This window comes from Schistocerca piceifrons, chromosome X (genome assembly GCF_021461385.2).
Source record: "Schistocerca piceifrons isolate TAMUIC-IGC-003096 chromosome X, iqSchPice1.1, whole genome shotgun sequence".
NCBI lineage: Eukaryota > Metazoa > Arthropoda > Insecta > Orthoptera > Acrididae > Schistocerca > Schistocerca piceifrons.
In genome coordinates, this window is record NC_060149.1 from 812,439,396 (window position 1) to 812,459,812 (window position 20,417).

The 20,417-nt window shown below is 41.3% G+C and overlaps 2 protein-coding genes across 4 annotated transcripts in view; one reads left to right on the top strand and one right to left on the bottom strand.

Moving 5' to 3' along the window:
* The window catches only part of LOC124721365 (zinc transporter foi), a 155,752-nt gene extending 148,537 nt beyond the window's left edge, over positions 1–7,215 (top strand). The window contains exon 12 of the mRNA XM_047246299.1: positions 5,886–7,215. Within this exon, the coding sequence (XP_047102255.1) occupies positions 5,886–6,032 (147 nt within the window). The 3' untranslated portion in view covers positions 6,033–7,215. The remainder of the gene's footprint in view (positions 1–5,885) is intronic.
* Positions 7,216–19,431: 12,216 nt separating this feature from the next.
* The window catches only part of LOC124723111 (protein seele), a 93,853-nt gene continuing 92,867 nt past the window's right edge, over positions 19,432–20,417 (bottom strand). For all 3 annotated transcript variants that reach the window (XM_047248293.1, XM_047248292.1, XM_047248294.1), the window contains exon 5: positions 19,432–19,761. In XM_047248293.1, the coding sequence (XP_047104249.1) occupies positions 19,606–19,761 (156 nt within the window). In that variant the 3' untranslated portion in view covers positions 19,432–19,605. The remainder of the gene's footprint in view (positions 19,762–20,417) is intronic.

Here is a 20,417-nt window from a genome sequence, read left to right on the forward strand (position 1 = left end):
CATCATAAAATAAATTTGTGAAGTGCTCACTTCCTAATTTTATCAGTTTTCAGAAGACATATGTATCTGAATCAGATCACCTACCATAAGTTGTGAGGTACACTATTAATCAATGTGCTCAGTAACTTGTCGCTTTCTTAATGTTGCATGGTAATAATTTGAACTTTATATTTTGATTTTTGAGTAAAATTTGCCTATAGGGTCGCTGTTGTCAAATAGATTGCATTGATACTAGACTGTGTGTCATGTAAAACACATTTTTGTGATTTTATAGCAAACTACAAATTGTACTAACGAGTAAATATTAAAGTGACACACAGATTTATTACAATGATTTTAGTGAAGCAACTATAGAATATTTGCAGTTTGTTTGATTTTCCTTACCTGAAAAGACACTTCTTTGTTACTGACTATGTCCTGAGGTTTGTGGTTTTTGAAGATACATTTTTGTGAACTAAAATGAATGGCAGATTAGAAATAATGCCATGGTCAGTGTGCTGTGAAATTCTGGTTTAACTGAGGAGCAGAGGTAGTGTAAATTGTTTGAATCATATTAACAAAAATAGAAACTACAGTACTTAGTTATCTTGTTAACAGGTTTTCTCTTAAATGATTGTCATTGGAAAGTAATGGGCTAGTGTCATCAAAGATGACAGCATGCTGGTGAATAACTTTGGAACAGATATTACAATCTGTTGTTTAGATTTACGGGATAGTTGACTTTTTATAGTGATCCAAGGCAACAGAAGAAATGTAGTGTGTAAGCTGAGTTGTCAGAAAGGGAGAGAACAGTTTGCACCGGATATGCCGTATTAGAGTATCAGTCCTAACTGTACTGCAATTAAAAAACATTGTAGCTGACAACTTATCTAGTGTACAAATAACTGATTTACATAAATAAATATGAAGAATGCCTCATGATTGTAAATATGTGCTAGAAAGTGGATGAGTGGGCTGGGACAAAGGATGAGAGATACATGTAGACATGGTTGAAAAGATTAGTAGAATTTTAGGGATGGAGGAGGAGATTTTTCTGCTATACCTTGATTGCACTACCAATACTGGATTCTATTCTATAAATGATCTGTTATTCAGTAAGATTTTGTAATTATGTTCATGTTCCATGAATCATGTATGTGATGTCTTGCTATGATGTACAATGTGTCAACAAGTTTACAAAGCTGACATGTTTAGAATTTTCATTGTATATGTGCCCACATGCTGATCATTTGTGATTCACGTCATACATCACTTGTGTTTAAACTAATTGACTGAAATTTCATGTCCATGTACTCTCACTCGCTCTTATTGTCTACCAAACCATTTAATTCAGTATGGAAGTGGTCAAAACGTTCATTGCTCCAAAATTCATCACTTCGTGTGATATTTACATCACGAAAAGTGGAAGTTGTGTTTGTGGGCAACTACATTGCCATGAAGAAAGATGCTATTTAATCTTTTGTAATCCTCTATTTGCTTATTTTTTCTCAAGTTAGTTCAGGAACTTTCATACCATTTGCCAGTTATTTCTTTCTCCTTTTCAGTTTCAGTCTTTCCAGCAGATGAAATCTGTTTTGCATCATTTGGGGCTTGATTATATTTTAATGAAGTCATGGACCCGTGTCTCATCCTCAGTAACAAATTGCTACCCAGAATCAGTTGGATTCTTTTTAATATAGTGCAACAATGGGTGAGGCTGCAGAAAAAAAAACAGTATAATCAACATTTTTGTTCACATAGTCCATGTGTTTCCTACTACGAAACTGTGTAACATGAGAAGAGGAACACAGTCAGGAAGAATGGATACAGTCATTACTAGATATGATGTGGTTTTGATCCAAGACTGCAGTGGCAAGCAGCTGAGTAGCCAGAGGAAGAACCATGTGCCACCTTGCTCCTACATCAAGAAGAACTGGCCACATTTTAGAGAATGACAATATCAATGAGTACTTTTCCTGCCCCTCCCCTCCCCCAAATAAAAACACAATTGCTCCTCAGCACAGTCAAAGGCAACCTCAAGAAAAGTGAGGCATTGAGCTGGTAAATTACCACAGATATTTTGTACTGACAGCCACTTTTCAAAGAGTTATTGTGTGTCAGTATTTTCAAACCTTTATTCATTCATGTCTATGAACATTCAAAATCGCGAATCTAATTACATGAACATGATGCTGTTTTTGTGTGATTAAATTAAATATTTTTTCTTTAAGAGGAATACAATCACTTTCCAGGAACAAAAGTGTGTGTTTTGTTCAAGAACTGTGGGTTGCTTGCAGTGGGAGCTTCTGTAAACCACCATACTGAATGGGAATGTCAATTGAGGACGTACTTGACATTTTACCTGTGAGGCTGCTTCAGTCAGAGTTTACACTTAATTCATACCAGCTACTGAACGTTGATATAGCTGTTGCATATTTAGTGTACCCTGTGCATGCTCTGTGAGTGCTGTTTCTCATGAATAGTCATGCAACAGGAGAATTTCTTCTCATGGTTCTTCATCTTTATTTTGAACTCATAAGAGGGTGCCTGTTGACCATGCAGCTCATTGCAATTCCTGTGGGGGAAGTTCTCAGCTTGTAACAATTACAAATTAATTCTCTATCCCCATAGCAACACTGCATACCACATACACTCCTGGAAATGGAAAAAAGAACACATTGACACCAGTGTGTCAGACCCACCATACTTGCTCCGGACACTGCGAGAGGGCTGTACAAGCAATGATCACACGCACGGCACAGCGGACACACCAGGAACCGCGGTGTTGGCCGTCGAATGGCGCTAGCTGCGCAGCATTTGTGCACCGCCGCCGTCAGTGTCAGCCAGTTTGCCGTGGCATACGGAGCTCCATCGCAGTCTTTAACACAGGTAGCATGCCGCGACAGCGTGGGCGTGAACCGTATGTGCAGTTGACAGACTTTGAGCGAGGGCGTATAGTGGGCATGTGGGAGGCCGGGTGGACGTACCGCCGAATTGCTCAACACGTGGGGCGTGAGGTCTCCACAGTACATCGATGTTGTCGCCAGTGGTCAGCGGAAGGTGCACGTGCCCGTCGACCTGGGACCGGACCGCAGCGACGCACGGATGCACGCCAAGACCGTAGGATCCTACGCAGTGCCGTAGGGGACCGCACCGCCACTTCCCAGCAAATTAGGGACACCGTTGCTCCTGGGGTATCAGCGAGGACCATTCGCAACCATCTCCATGAAGCTGAAGCTGGGCTACGGTCCCGCACACCGTTAGGCCGTCTTCCGCTCACGCCCCAACATCGTGCAGCCCGCCTCCAGTGGTGTCGCGACAGGCGTGAATGGAGGGACGAATGGAGACGTGTCGTCTTCAGCGATGAGAGTCGCTTCTGCCTTGGTGCCAATGATGGTCGTATGCGTGTGTGGTGCCGTGCAGGTGAGCGCCACAATCAGGACTGCATACGACCGAGGCACACAGGGCCAACACCCGGCATCATGGTGTGGGGAGCGATCTCCTACACTGGCCGTACACCACTGGTGATCGTCGAGGGGACACTGAATAGTGCACGGTACATCCAAACCGTCATCGAACCCATCGTTCTACCATTCCTAGACCGGCAAGGGAACTTGCTGTTCCAACAGGACAATGCACGTCCGCATGTATCCCGTGCCACCCAACGTGCTCTAGAAGGTGTAAGTCAACTACCCTGGCCAGCAAGATCTCCGGATCTGTCCCCCATTGAGCATGTTTGGGACTGGATGAAGCGTCGTCTCACGCGGTCTGCACGTCCAGCACGAATGCTGGTCCAACTGAGGCGCCAGGTGGAAATGGCATGGCAAGCCGTTCCACAGGACTACATACAGCATCTCTACGATCGTCTCCATGGGAGAATAGCAGCCTGCATTGCTGCGAAAGGTGGATATACACTGTACTAGTGCCGACATTGTGCATGCTCTGTTGCCTGTGTCTATGTGCCTGTGGTTCTGTCAGTGTGATCATGTGATGTATCTGACCCCAGGAATGTGTCAATAAAGTTTCCCCTTCCTGGGACAATGAATTCACGGTGTTCTTATTTCAATTTCCAGGAGTGTATTACCAGATGTCAGTACTAATGTAGGAATTTGTATTTTCTGCATCTGCAATCACGTAAATGTTGTACAGTGCTATGTGTTCCATTCTAATCATTATGGCGTTTCAAATTTTTATATGTAAGCAGATATTAGGTGTCCTTTCCAGCTCTGCTAAGGAGAATAATTATCTTGAATTTAGCATGTTTTATTGGTATTAGCGTTGCAAGATAACTACCTCACTTTTATGAAATACACTTTAAAACAAAAGAAAAATGACACACTACAAAGGAATTATCAAAATGTGATGGAAATCAGATGTGATGTACATATACAGACAAACAAGTGATTACAATTTCAGAAAAATTGGGTGATTTATTCAAGAGAAAGAGCTTCACAAATTGAGCAAGCCAGTAATGTCTTGGTCCACCTGTCACCATTATGCAAGGAGCAAAAACTCTTGCCGTATGTGGGCAGGCATTAAATTGTTGAAATATATGGGCAACAAAACGGGGCATAGAATATTGTAGACGTACCATGATACTGTGAGGATGCTGCAGATGATGATCAAAGGCATCCTGCTATGAAATGAATTGAAATGGCACCCCAGACCATCACTCCTAGTTGGGTCATTTGGTAGGCAATAGTCAGGTTGGTATCTTACTACAGTCCGGTGCATCACCAGACAAATCTTTACCGGTTGTTGGGGCCCAGTTCAAAGTGGAACTCATTACTGAAGACAGTTCTACCCCAGTCACGGAGATTCTAGGCCGAAGACAGTGGTAGGACACCAGTCTGACTGTCGCGTGCCGTAAAGTCCAACAACCAGGATTGATGTTCTGGGGTGCCATTTCTTTTCATAGCAGGACCCCTTTAGTTGTTATCTGTGGCACCAGCACAGCACAGTGGTACGTAGATGATACCCTACACCCAATATTATTGCCATTCACAGCAGGCCATCCTGAGCTCACATTTCAGCAAGATAATGCCCGCCCACACACAGCGAGAGTTTCTAATACTTTTCTTGATGTTTGCCTACCTTGGCAAGCAAGGTCACTGGAACTGCCCTCAATTGAGAACATTTGGAGCATTATAGGCAGGGCGCTGCAACCAACTAACAGTTCTAATGATCTGATGTGCCAATTGAACAGAGAATTTGGCACGATATACCTCAGGAGGACATCAAACAGCTCTATCAATCAATGCCAAGCCGAATAACTGCTTGCATAAGTGGACCAACACATTATTGACTTGCTCAATTGCTGAAGCCCTTTCTCTTAAATAAATTATGCATTTTTTTCTGATATCATAATCATTTGATGTGTGCACAACATCTATCGTTTTCTGTCCCATTCGGATACTTCCTTCTTCGTGCCTTTTTTCTCCTCTCTCTCTCTCTCTCTCTCTCTCTCTCTCTCTCTCTCTCTCACACACACACACACACACACACACACACACACACACACACACTCACGTGCTGGTGCTGTGCTGAGTCTATGGTAAGGTACAGAGTTGACTCTGGCATATATGAGAGACTTATACAGTGTTCCTAGAATTCGCAGATATGTGTACAGTGTTCCTAGAATTTGCAGATGTGTGTGGCGACGTGCAAGGATAAGTGATGAACACCACCGATGTCAAGTTTTTCAACAGCTACTTAATGACAGTTTCTGTTTTATGTGTGATTTAACCATCCTTCGCAACTCTGACACTTAAGCTTTTGCAGTGTCATTGTATTTAAATAGTCAAAATGATTACACTGTTGACTGATTAAACCAGAATATTCTTTCAGATTACTTGTAGCTTTCCTGTTGAGACACTTAATTATTTACGTATTAACTAATGTTTCAGATTCCAGAGCTTACTAGCGGCCACTCGAAGGAGGGCGGCTCGTTGTGCCAGTGCCTCCTGCAGTTCCTCGGCCTGCTGGTTGGTGTTGGAATCATGCTCTTAATTGCTCTTTATGAGCATGATATTAAGACTGTCTTCAAAACTTAACGAAAATATTTTAATATTTCATGGCAGCTGCTACTGAAGTCCCATGTTTTAAAATTCGTTGTTCTCTGTCAGTGATAGTAGTTGATTTTTAAGATGTCTATTGATTTGAGTATAAAAATGTGTGGCAGCATATTGTCTGATCCATTCTGTGTGTGCTCAACAAAAATCATAATTTAATGAAACTGCCCTCTCAGCTTATGTATTTCTCTTTAATCATTGCTTTCTTTATTAGCATTTATTGATATGAGGGTTTGCACTATGTTAAGTAGGGCATTACATATCTCTAAGATAATTTTTTCTACTTTTCATTCAGTTTGCATTATTTGTTGAATGGCCGGCCGGAGTGGCCGAGCGGTTAAAGGCGCTACAGTCTGGAACCGCGCGACCGCTACGGTCGCAGGTTCGAATCCTGCCTCGGGCATGGATGTTTGTGATGTCCTTAGGTTAGTTAGGTTTAAGTAGTTCTAAGTTCTAGGGGACTTATGACCACAGCAGTTGAGTCCCATAGTGCTCAGAGCCATTTGAACCATTTGTTGAATGTAAGTTCACCACGCTAGGTCCTCTCCCCCCCCCCCCCCCCCCTACACACACACACACACACACACACACACACACACACACACACACACACACACAATTTCAAATGACACTTTAATGCCAGCTAAAATTCATGGCTTGAATTGCACAAGGTTCTTGATGGAGAGACATCAACTTCCAAGACTCTCGCCATAATAACTAGATTTGCAAATATTTTATGGGTAGTTGTTTTGTGCAAGGAAGATTAATTTTCCTCTATATCACATCAACTTTGTGGCCTGTGTTAAACATGGTAAAATGAGAGAGACATTCCTGTGGCAAATGCTGTTTTGCGCTCTGGAAGCAGTTGACTCTTGTTTCACCTCAATTTACATTATTTGTAGCTGCCTGATGTTGTTGTTATTTTTGTCATGCCAAGTGGCTGGTGAACTTAGCTTTTCTGTTGTTTCTTAAAAATTATTTTTATGTTATTTTCTTTGTGTAAGTGTGTTTATTGTATTGTTTGTATTTGAGTAACTGTTCTGCATTTGTTGTCAGTTTGAAATTCTTTACTCACTTATTTGAAGTTGTATTTATGATAGTTTAATTTGTGAGGTTTTGTAACATTGTTGAAGTGTGTGTGAATAAACAGTGGATAAGTTTTCTACACAAGTTTTTCACTTTCCTTACCAATTGCTGCAACACCCTTCTTTTACATTGTACGAACATTTTAGATCTTTCCAGTGGAATGTCCTCTTAATGTAAGAGTAACTGAAAAGGTCTGTTTATCGGTTGCTGTTTAATGAATGAAAATGAGGTACTTGTTAAAAATAAGTAGGACACACAACACTATTTTTGTTTTTCTTTTTGCACGACAGCAACTTAAAATGCCTGGGGGAAAAGGAAACTCATTTGTGAATTGAAGACCTTGGCTGTAAACAATGTTAAGGGATAACTTGGTTATTTTGAGAAATTACATGGTAAAGTTATTATTAAGTCTCACAAATAGAAATTTCAAGTACATCCACTGTGATTTTTTTATTCAAAAAAGTTGTTGTGCTCAAATATTTCTACACTAATAACTTTCATAAATTCTATACAAAATGTTCTTAAAAATACATCATTGGGTACTTAATACTGTTTAATTGCAAACTGGGTGTATTTGACATGATATACCACTGACTAGCCACTGTTTACGCTGGGTGAGTTAAAAAAACATTATTGTGAAACCTCTCAAAAATACAAATTTGCAAGGTCCAAATTTTTCAGGTTATAATACTAATATTTGCATTACCACATTCTGAAATAATGAAGTGTAACAACCACCTCAAAAAGTAATCTACAGGGTGTCCCAGCTATCTTGTCCACCCAAAATATCTATGGAACAATAACAGCTATTGGAAAACGACTTTCACCGGTATCAATGTAGGGGTGGGCCCCATGAATGTACATATTTGGAAACATTCTAAAACGAAAGCATGTGTGTTTTTTAACACAAACTTATGTTTTTTTAAATGGACCTCCTATATTTTTTCTTCAGCAATCCATAGCATGACGAAGCACATACATAATGGCGTTGATTGCATCGCAATATTCTCATTACATCCCGAGATATTGAGATGCGAAATTGACGCTTGAAACACCCGACATGCGCTGCTAGCGCACGTCCTGAGGCTCAGGCGTGAACCCCATACCTGCTGGAATGTACGATGTTAATGCAGGATGGCAGCAGACCGTATTATTCGTTTCGGACCTCTTGATAAGTATGGAAGTGTGATTATGCATGTCGATCACATTGCGATTACGGGCAGCATGGGGTTCACGCCTGAGCCTCAGGATGTGCGCTAGCAGCGCATGTCGGGTGTTTAAAGCGTCAACTTCGCGTCTTAATATCTCTGGATGTAATGGGAATATTGCGATGCAATCAACACCATTGTGTATTTGCTTTGTCATGCTATGGATTGCTGAAGAAAAATATAGGAGGTCCATTTAAAAAAAACAAGTTTGCGTTAAAAAACACACATGCTTTCGTTTTAGAATGTTTCCAAATATGTACATTCATGGGCCCCAGCCCTACATTGATACCGGTAAAAGTCGTTTTCCAATAGCTGTTATTGTTCCAGAGATATTTTGGGTGGACAAGATAGCTGGGACACCCTGTATATTAAGAATGTCCCTTAACATTTCTGTCATCACACTGTCGTGTAAACAATGGTAAGGAACACAACATTGTTAAACTGCTTAAAAAATTATTCACATTTCCATGATTGGCAAGCACATCTGCGTTCAGGGCCATATTTAGTATCTTTATCGGACTCATAGTTGTTATCATTGCCAGATTTGTTGAAATTATCCCTGAAAAGCATTTTCCTGGCATGAAAACTGCACGTTACTGTCACCACCACCACCAATCATGTTTTTGGTGCTTACCACTGTTTATATGCACACATTGTGGCAGAGTTGCCATTTCTCATTTGTCATGGATCACCGAACCAATATGAATAAAGCACGTACCATTAAATGTTTTACATGCAGTAACTCAGTTTCTCGGTGAACGCTCCTTAGCACTGTTTACAGCTGAGGACTTCTGTTATGGTCAATAAGATGATTTCTGAAAGCTAAGGGTATAAAGCATGTGAAGTTCACTGTGATCTGTGTGCTTTCAACAATAAATGACAGTAAAGTAAATGACAGTATACATTTGGGAAAAGTCATTCATTTGCTTGATGTACAAGGGACTGTCAGGCCATAGACCTTGCTGAGTATGTAAATGAGAAAGTGTTGGGAATTTCCACTTATGTGTCTGGTAATGTGGCACTAAATTAATAAGAAGCTGATTTATCAAAAATTATATATACCAAAAGTGGTGGTAGATTGATATTAAATGCTATGAATGACATCAGTCCATCCATTTTTGACCGACCTTAGTGGATCAGAACATATGACTGGTCAAATTCAACTGGTTATTTTGTTAGTAACTTGACAGTCCACTGTGTATAATCAACAATGAAACTTCAATATTAGTTGCAATCAATTGACTTCTGCTCACCAAGAACAGAACTACTGTTGAGTGTTACTGTATTGAACTAGCAATGTTGTCTGCTCAGAGTGAAACTTAAAAAATAACTGTCATAATCTATTTGATTAATAATTATAACACCACCTTGAATTTTCTTTCATATTATGAAGAAGTAACTATTTTGTACATTAATCATAAAACTTAAACATACTTAAAAATTAATTATGATAAATGTCATGTAGCATTTCATATCAGTTGAAAAAAGTAAACAAACTAAAAAAATTATAGAACTCCCAGTGTGTTAGAGGGTTGTGATGCTGCCTATATGTTCATGATGATCTTGTCAACTGGGATAGTGATGTCCAACTGAGCTCTGCATGGGATGTAGCACTAGCAAGAATATGTCGAGAGCGCTCTGATGTGAAAGCGGCAAAGCAGCGTATGGAATAGACGAGCAACACCAGGACCCTTCAATACACTGTGGGTACCCTTAACATCTCTGCAACACCCCTTCTGGAGCATGCAATGGGCCCAACCATTGCAGATGAGCCTGTAGTCTAGCATCTATAAAGATATGAAGTGGATGTGAACCTGACATTTTCCCTGCAGATGACAAGTAGGAAACTTGTCAAAATGTTGCCGCATAACAACGCCTCAACTTGGATGATAACCCGAGAAGACTTCATGTTGACAAACTGCCTATTGGCTTCTGTCTCGGGTTCTTCGGCCGACGTTCATCTAATGATTTTTCTGATGTTTCGCCAGCACGAGTGGCTGGCATTGTCAAAGCTTCACCCTCCATTGCCGGTTGTGAACTGGAGCTGAGCTCGCGGGCGCAGACTATATGTACCTGGCGCGCCAACGTCCGAGGGCTTCTCCACGGTCATTTCCGGTGCGGTTCTCCTCTTGCTACCTGCGACGGTCGTTCGCTGCAGTACGGGAAGCCAGGATCCGTTGACCTTAAGGCTTTCCTCTTTCTTGTTGAAACTGTTCGCGTGTTTTTGTATTTCTACAGCTTCTCTGAACAAGTGCGTGTGATAGTGCTTCTCTACAGCCAGAACTTCCGTGTCGGCGAATTTTATTACGTGGTTGGTCTCATTGAGTGCGTGCTCTGCCACGGCCGATTTCTCCACCTGCCCCAACCGACAATGTCGCTTATGCTCATTGATCCTGGTGTTGATGGATCATCCAGTCATTCTGACATAAACTTTTTCGCATGTGCATGGTATACGGTATATTCCCAACATTGCAAGTGGGTCTCTTTTCTCCTTCGCCGATCTAAGACACTCTTTGATCTTCCTTGCCGGTTTGAAAATTGTCTTTACGCCATGTTTGCGCAATATATGCGCAATATGGGTAGTCCTCTCAGTTCAGTGGTGGCCAACTTCTTCATGGAACAATGCGAAGCACAGGCACTGGACTCGGCGACTTGCAAACCTAAGGTGTGGTACAGGTATGTCGATGATACTTTCGTGGTGTGGAGCCATGGTGAAGAACAGCTCGGTGACTTCCTAAGACACTTGAACAGCCTCCATGCCAACATAACATTTACCATGGAAGTAGAAAAGGACAAGAAACTGCCATTTCTAGATGTGCTGGTCACAAGGGACGGCGAAAACCTGGGACACAGCGTGTATCGAAAACCGACACACACGGACCGATACCTGCACAAACTGTCAAACCACCACCCGAGCCAGAAAAGAGGCATGATTCGTACGCTTGTAACGAGAGCAGGACAAATATGTGAGCCGCAACACCTCAAACGAGAAATGCAACACCTGGAAACTGTCCTGAGGAGCAATGGGTACTCCAAAAATTATATTAGAAGTGTAACAGAGCCAAACACTCGACGAAGTAAGGAACCAGAAAAAGAAGTGTCGGGTATGGCCTTTCTGCTATACATTCCCAGAGTGACGGACAGAATCGGCCGTATATTGCGCAAACATGGCGTAAAGACGATTTTCAAACCGACAAGGAAGATCAAAGTGTCTTAGATCGGCGAAGGAGAAAAGAGACCCACTTGCAATGTTGGGAGTATACCGTATACCATGCACATGCGGAAAAGTTTGTCGGAATGACTGGACAATCCATCAACACCAGGATCAACGAGCATAAGCGACATTGTCGGTTGGGGCAGGTGGAGAAATCGGCCGTGGCAGAGCACGCACTCAATGAGACCAACCACGTAATAAAATTCGCCGACACGGAAGTTCTGGCTGTAGAGAAGCACTATCACACGCGCTTGTTCAGAGAAGCTGTAGAAATACAAAAACACGCGAACAGTTTGAACAAGAAAGAGGAAAGCCTTAAGGTCAACGGATCCTGGCTTCCCGTACTGCAGCTAACGACCGTCGCAGGTAGCAAGAGGAGAACCGCACCGGAAATGACAGCGGAGAAGCCCTCGGACGTTGGCGCGCCAGGTACATATAGTCTGTGCCCACGAGCTCGGCTCCAGTTCACCACCGGCAATGGAGGGTGAAGCTTTGACAATGCCAGCCACTCGTGCTGGCGAAACGTCAGAAAAATCATTAGATGAACGTTGGCCGAAGAACCCGAGACAGAAGCCAATAGGCAGTTTGTCAACAAGTGGCCAAGAAAGCTTTAACAATTTTGTAGACTTCATCTTATTGGTCTGTTGTATAGATTTTTATTACAACAATTATTTTGTACAACATGGAATTGCAGAATGTGACCTGAAATAGTCAATTATATTACTTTGGGATTAGCCAGAAGAATAGCTCATATGTCTGTCCAATAGTTATAGAGCCGTTAGATCTGTATGGGAATTTAACTCCTGTCAACATGGTGAACAGAACACAGGTGCACTCCAGATTTGTAACCAGAAGGAATGGCAGTGTTTGGATAAGTGTAAGACGGCCAGATATATTAAAGATGTTAATGCAATGTGAAGAGATTGCCAACAAGGCCATCTGCAAGTGTTTCAGTCTTTTTAAATCTTCCCTAAGGTATGCTGGTGCTTACATACTAGAGAAATCTTCCCTAAGGTATGCTGGTGCTTACATACTAGAGCCATGGTTGATGCTGGTCAGTTCTATCTATGGAGTGGCTGTGAAAATCCAATCATGGTAGCAGAGCAATCTTACGCTGTCTCACCCCCCCGCCCCCCCCCCCTCAAAGGGAGGGGTGGCAGTGACTGGATGATAATGGCTCCGTTGAGACCCCTGAACGCTGCTGTATTGGCTGCACTGTTGTAGCAGTTGTTTGCGGCACTGAGGTTTCTAAATGGCCCACGTATGTAAATGTCTATGCTGTGTGGGTTGTAATGTCTGGATGTAGCCTTCTTGCATGCTGTTGTCATTGAGTTCTTCATCTAGTTGGGTAATGATCTGCCAGATTTCTGGCACATGTACATAGGGGTGGAAGTACGCACCTAGCAGTGGTGCTGACAAATGATGGAGCTACCTCTTAGGAGCTGTCAGTTGACAGTATCTGCATCTTTTCATTTGGTATGCACAGATGATCCAGTGAGGTCAAGACTGCAGTGTGAGGAAGAGAACTACGTGTTGCTGAGTATCTCTGTGCCACCAGACCCAAAACATCATCTAGTACCAGCAGCATATGTGACAGTGGCTGCAGTGGCAGCCACAATTGAGGCAACTTTAAAAGTACATAATGTTAAGGACAATCAAATAGTTTAAAATCGGAGATGGTTAAATAGTGTACATTAAACGGAGTGAAAGTCCAAATCTGCAATTGTTATTTGTGTTCTCACTGTGTGACAACCATTTTCATACCCTGGAGATATGTCTTCAGGTCATATAAAACTAGTACTTCATGTGCCACATCTTCCAAGGTACAAGCATGCTCAAAAACATGCACATTTTGGCCTTGGAAGCTGTGGCACATGAAGTATTAGCTTTATATGACCAGAAGACACACCTCCAGAGTATGAAACCAGTTGTCAGACAGTGAAAACAATACAAAGCTATTGCAGATTTGGACATTTCACTCAGTTTAATGTAGACCATTTTAGTATCTTTGGTTTTAAATTTTTTAATTGCCCTTAACATTATATACAAGGTTTTTTAGCTGTGGTTGCCCGACCTATAAGGTTATTTGTGGAACTTTAGGAGTGCCAGTGGCAGCACAGATTGTTGGTGGGGCAACTGTAGACATACTGATGGCAGTAGTAGTAGTGGTGGCAGTAGTAGTAGTAGTAGTAGTAGTAGTAGTAGTAGTAGGAGCAGGAGTAGTGTGGGTCATAAGGGCTGCAGGTGCGGTGGTTGTCATCTGGTTGGTTGGTGAGACAATGGCAAATGCATTAGTGGTGACAGGATCAAGTGCAGGGATGGTTTCAACATCTGCCCTGTCAGAGGAGACAGGGTCTGTACCTGACATTGTGGTTCAGGCTAGTGGTTGTCACTATGTCATTACTGGCAGCTAGCATTGATGCTGGGAGAATTCTGTACCTTCAGTATAACGATGAACAAACGGCTCTGTTGAAGGAGGCAGGGTCCGCATGTGGTGCTGTGCTAGAGGTTGTCATTATATCGTGCCTGCAGCGGGCATTGGTGCTCTGAGAGCTCTGTACCTTCAATACGACAATGAACAAACAGTGCCATCATGGCACAAGAATTGTGCTGGCATCTATTCCAGCTGTCAGGTGATCATTTGAGCCTGTCCTGGAATGGCTGGGCTATACTGGGTCTTTTGTGATGCTGGCTTTACTTCCAGAGTGATGTGAAACAGATGCAGGTGAGTCTTTGTCTACTGGATGTGAAGTAGCTTGGCTGGACTAACTTCTGAGTGGGTTTGGTAGGTACTTAGGAAGATAGTGTGGGGCAGCCCTTTAATTTTTTTTTTTAGTGGCCACACGAAGGAGACTCTGTAATGGTCGACCACATGTTTCTTATTCTATGTGTATTTCAAGGAAGCATCCACCACCAGTAGCCACATTGGATTTAAAAGAAGGTGCTGACAATATCTGTTTGGGGGCAGGTGATGGAGAAAATGCCTGCAGGGGAGCTGCCTGCTGCTTTGGCACCCGTTGCACATATGAACAATTCATTCATTCAACATCCACATAATATTGGCCAAGATATTTCATTTTTGTTATTCTCCAGTGCCCCCTGTAAAGGGCAACATTGTTTTGGCTCACAGGGAATGGGGGATTATGACATGCTGTTCCTGTACTCCTACATGACTACTCTGCAATTTATACTTACATGTTTTGCAGTGGGTTCACAGAACCACTTTCATACTATCTCACCTGTTCTGCTCTTTAGTTGAGTGTGGTAAAAATGAACACCTAACTCTTTCCGTGTGAACTCTAATCTTTCTTATTTTACCACGATGGTCATTTCTTGCTCTGTAGGTAAGAGTCAACAAAATATTTTGGCGTTAGGAGGAGAAAGGTGGTGATTTTGTGGAAAGATCTTGTCACAAAGAAAAATGCCTTGCTCACAATGATCACACAGACTCACAAATCATATCTGGTACACACTTCCCTATTTCACAATACCACAAAATAAGCTGCCCTTCTACAGACCTTTTTTTATGTCCTCCATTAGTTCCAAGTGGTAGGGATACAATACCACACAACAGTACCCCAGATGATGACAGACAGGCATAGTGCAGGCACACCCTTTAGTAGATATGTTGCATCTTGTAAGTGCTCTGGCAGTAAAACGCAGTCTTCAGTTCACCTTCTCCACAAAATTTTCTGTGTTATGGTCCCAATGTAAGTCATTCGTATTGTCATCCCTAACTACCAGTGGTTCAGCTGAAACACTTTTAATGTGCTGCTATAGTACATCATACAATTACATACTAGTACCATTACTGCTACAAAAGGGGCTCAATATGGCACCAATCAGTATCCAAAAGAGCCTGAAAGTGCAGGATCGTATTCTGCATGGCAGAATGAAGTATGTCTGTAGGTATGCTGGCGATCTATTGATATGCTGTTCTTCAGATCAGCACATTTGTGAATGTTCCTCTGGTAAACCCTACCCTTTAGGTAGCCCCACAACCAGAAATCACAGGGAGTGAGATCATGTGATTGTGCTGGCCAAGTAGTTGGAAAGGATCGGCGGATAATTCGATCATTTACAAATGCATTTCGGAGAATCAGGTGAACTTCACAAAAGATGTGCGGTGGGGACCCATCTTGCATGAAAACTGTTGAGTTTAATGCGTCTCTCTCCTGTACGCTGGGTATGACACGCTAGTGAAGCATATCGCAGTAACACTGGCGTGTCACACTGCTCATCTTTGGTCCTTGAGTGCCAACCTGTTCAAAAAGGATGGGCCAGTGATGAATGTATCCATGAAGCCACACCATAAGGTGACACATTCACCATACAGAGGAACTTCATGCACAGTAACTGGAGGTGAAGATCCCCACATTCAGCAATTCTGTGTGTTCACCTCATCCGTCAGAGAAAAATGAGCTTCGTCTGTCCAAAGGATGGTCCAGGGCCAGCCGTCGTCAATTTCAATCCTTGCAAGAAAGTGGAGAGTGAAATCAACACGTCGTGTGTCCTGTGGTGCAAGCTGCTGTATGATATGGATCTTGTATGGATATCATTTGAGAATGGCTTGAAGCATCTTTCGGGATGTTGAACTGTCGTGACAGCATGCACACTGCCTGACAATCGGGATTTGTTTGCAGCATTATCTGCCATAGCAACAGCGGTTTCATCAACCACCTGTGGTGCAATCGGTCATCGTCATCTTCCTGGAGCGATGCTCAGTTATCCAGTCGATTCGAAATTCATCATGCTCTGCACAGCACGTGGAGAAAGGTGTCCCTTCCCTAATCCTTTCAGCCGGCAATATTCTTGAAGTGGAACTGCAGCATTATTGTTGTTTTGATAATAGAGCTTCACTTATAATTCCCTGCTCCTTTTATCCAAGCTCGTGTTGACATATTAACAAATGCACTGCAGCTGGTCAGGTGTCTGAGACTGAATCACTGATTATGGCTCCTGGTGGCCATAGTTGGAACTGGACGGTGGTGCTGTGACGGATGAAAATCATGCACCCAATACTCTGGACATTAATGCTACCAAGTTTGGTACTTGTATGGTAATTAGTTTCCTTGTTATAACTTGTTAAATAGGGAAAGTTTAATTATAACCATCCAGTATAATCTTCAACTCTGTGAGACTTATCATGTAACCAAAATATAATAGAATTTTTTTTCTTTAGTACTCATGTGAAGAACACCTTTTCATACCATACAGATATTTGGTCTGTCTAAATCATTTTTCAGTTCATTTTGATCAGCTGATGATAATCGTAGACAGTAAACAGCAGCATCGACTGCAAACAACCCGAGAGCGCTGCTCAGATTGTCTTCCAAATTATTCTTATAAAGTAGAAACACTTCCTTGGGGAATTCCAGATATCACTTCTGTTTCACTCTATTTCTCATCAATTACTATGACTTGTGCTGTTTCTGAGAGGTAATGAGAGATCCATTCTCACTGCTGACCCTGTACTCTATGGGCGTGCAATTTAATTGTAAGCCGCTTATGTGGAATGGTGTCAAAAGCATTCTGGAAATCTAGAAATATGGATTCAACTTAGATATCCTGTTATTAGTGCTCATTACTCCTTGTGAATAAAGAGCTAGTTGTTTCACAAGAACTATATTTTCTGAACCTATGCTGGTTATTTGTCAATAGACCATTTTCTCTGAGATATCTTAATATTCAAACACAGTGTATGTTCCAAAATCATACAGCAAATTGATATCAATGATTCAAGTCTGTAATTCAGTGCATTACTTTTATTTCCTTTCTTGTGTATTGGGGTGACTTGTGCAACATTCCAGTCCTTAGGTGCAGATCTGTCATCAAGCAAGTGGTTTTATACGATTGCTAAAAATGGAGCAATTTCATCAGCATACTCTGAAAGGAATTGAATACAATCTGGACTAGTAGACTTGCCTATACTGAGAGACAAGTTCTTTCGCTACACCAGAAGTATCTACTCCTAAGTTACTCACATTGGCATTTGTTCTAGATTCAAATTCTGGAATATTTACATCATCATCTTTGGTGAAGGAATTTCAGAAAACCAAATTAGCAGCTCTGTTTTAGTGGCACTGTCATTGGTAACATTACAATTGGTATTGTGCAGGGAAGGTATTGATTGTGTCTGGGTACTGGTATACTTCATATACGAACAGAATCTCTTTGGATTTTCTATCAGTTTTCTCTCTTTTCATACTTAGGCACGTAATCTTTTATTAACTGTTATGAGCCTGTGGTGTATCAAGAAATAGCTACGGAAATGCCCCTTTCTGGACAGCTGATGTTCGGGCCTACCTTCTTCACACAGTGAACTACTTGTTTGAGAATGCCATCATCTTGGATGACTGGCAGCTATACATTCTACCATAATTGGAAAGAAGATTAGTTTAATGGCCCATCAACAATGAGAGGTGATTAGAGATGCGTCAAAGACACAGGATGGGAAGGAAATTAGCCATGTCCTTTCAATGGAACCACTCCAGCATGTACCTTAGTGATTTAGGAATATCATGAAAAACCTAAAAGTGGCTGGCCAGACAGAGTTTTGAATCACCATTCTCCTGAATGTGAGTCCAGAGTCTTACCAAAGTGTCACCATGCTTGGGTGCCATAACCAGGAAGTTCTCCAAACTTTCCAGCATTTGCACGCCCATTTTAAAATGGCACCAAACACTGTGTCTGGGCCCATAGAAAGTCTCAATAGAATTCTGCATTCACATGTTGGGCTGTTGGTTTGTAATTAATTTCATCATAATGTGCACTTAAAATTTTGTTTATGAAACATTGGGTTCACACATTTACTTTTAATCACACTTCATCCAAAGATTATATAATGCAGACTTTGTATCGACCTCAGGCCTGTGATGAAAGTGTGCAGAGTGAGTAAATTTTTCATTTACACCAGCCCAGAATTATCAGCAGCTACCCGATAATACCCTCATCACTTCTGTGCAATTTCTTTAACTTCCTGATAACAATCTAACAAATAGTGCACATCGCAAGAATTTCACATAACTGTACATTCTCTTGATGGTGACACACAATTGTTATTTTCATTTACAATATATATTACATGTACTTGATGTTGTTTTGTGGTACGATATTTCAGTTCTTCACGTTATAAAACTCATGCCATAATGAAGACCGACACCTTCTCATAACTTTTACTCCTATACACTTCTCAGAGGATGCTGCAGCAATTTTATGTCAGCAGTAACAGGACTGTAATCATTTAAAGACAACAGTACAAATATGGATACATTATAACAATCAGTCTACTTGAGTAACTGTTATTGTAGCCCACCCCAATAGCTGAATGGCCAGTGCGTTGAAATGCCATGCACGGGGGCCGGGGTTCGATTCCCAGCTGGGGTGGGAGATTTTCTCCCCTCAGGGGCTGGGTGTTTTGCTGTCATCATCATCTCATCCCCATTGTCAATGCACAAGTTGCCCAATGTGACATCGCACTCAATAAGACTTGCACTTGGTGGCTGAACTTCCCCCTGGGCACTCCCGGCCACTGACGCCATACGATCATTTCCATATCAGTATTTCTGTAAATTAGATCTACCTTGTACAAAACACAGTTTTGCTTCTTCTTTACCCATATTGCTTCCCCGCTGCTGTAGTATAGTTAACGAGTTTTTCTACTATTTATTCTGAAATTCATTTAGTAATTATAATTATTTTGTAATTAATTTTGGTTATTTGCATAAAGTAGACTCATTTTCTAAAATTAGCCTTCAATAGTCTAGAACAAAAAAGTAATTCATTAAAAAGGTCCGCTGTGAGCAACAGTTAATAATATAAACAAAGTATGTGTTGTGTAGCGAAATCCATATTAAAATAAAAGACAAGCAAAAACAAAAACCAGAATTACTGTATTATCTCAATATCTACAACAACCAGTCAGTTACATAAATAATTACTGTACATGGAATAGTTCTTCATAAAAACTCAAAAGGAGCCTAAATGTCAAGTCTTTTCCCAGTTCTCTTCTTTAGAAACAGGGACGTCAACCCATTAAGGGCACACGTCATAATTCATCATTTTCAGATAATTCTTGTTCCTTTTCTAAAGTTATTGAACAAAGTTTCGCAGATTCAGTACACAACTTTATGTCTATATCATCTTCCTTTTGACTGAACAGGCGCACAATAGCTTCTTCATTTTCCTCCACGATGCCTTCACACTAAAATCAAGCAAACAAAACCAAATATCAGAGACTTGCTGGTATAACTCTCCAGGCAGACATAAGAATACTAGAGTATTGCAACATAATACAATTGATGTATGGCTTATTGAGTTAAACTAGATGATATATTAATAAGTGTATCTCAGACTATAGTTATTTGTACCACATTCACTGAAATAAGGAAATATTTCTTATGGCATGAATCAAACCTCCAGTCATCTAATTATTGTTTGTCATAATGTATGTGACACAGTAGAGATGTTCCACTGCTAATAACGTAAACTATTACTCTTGGGAGAAAGGACATAAATAATGGATGATTTGTCCAGAAACTGATTCCTTGGCAGTTCTTTCCACTTGTATAATGAATGTCAGCAGCAGTAATGTCTACTGGAATGCCATTTCCTGCAAGAAGATTCACACTGTATCACAAATGCACACCAAAGTATGGGATATTGTGCTCTGTGAAATTTAGTGAGTGCTGTAACAAAAACTTGCTCTCTGATTTCTCAACTAACTAGCCACATTATACAGAATTTGTTGAAGTATTTGTTTTCAGGCTGATACATTATAACGCAACCACACTAGCACCCTTCCCTATTTTGTATTGTGCTTATCATTTCTTGACAATTCAGACCATTTGTTACGTCTTT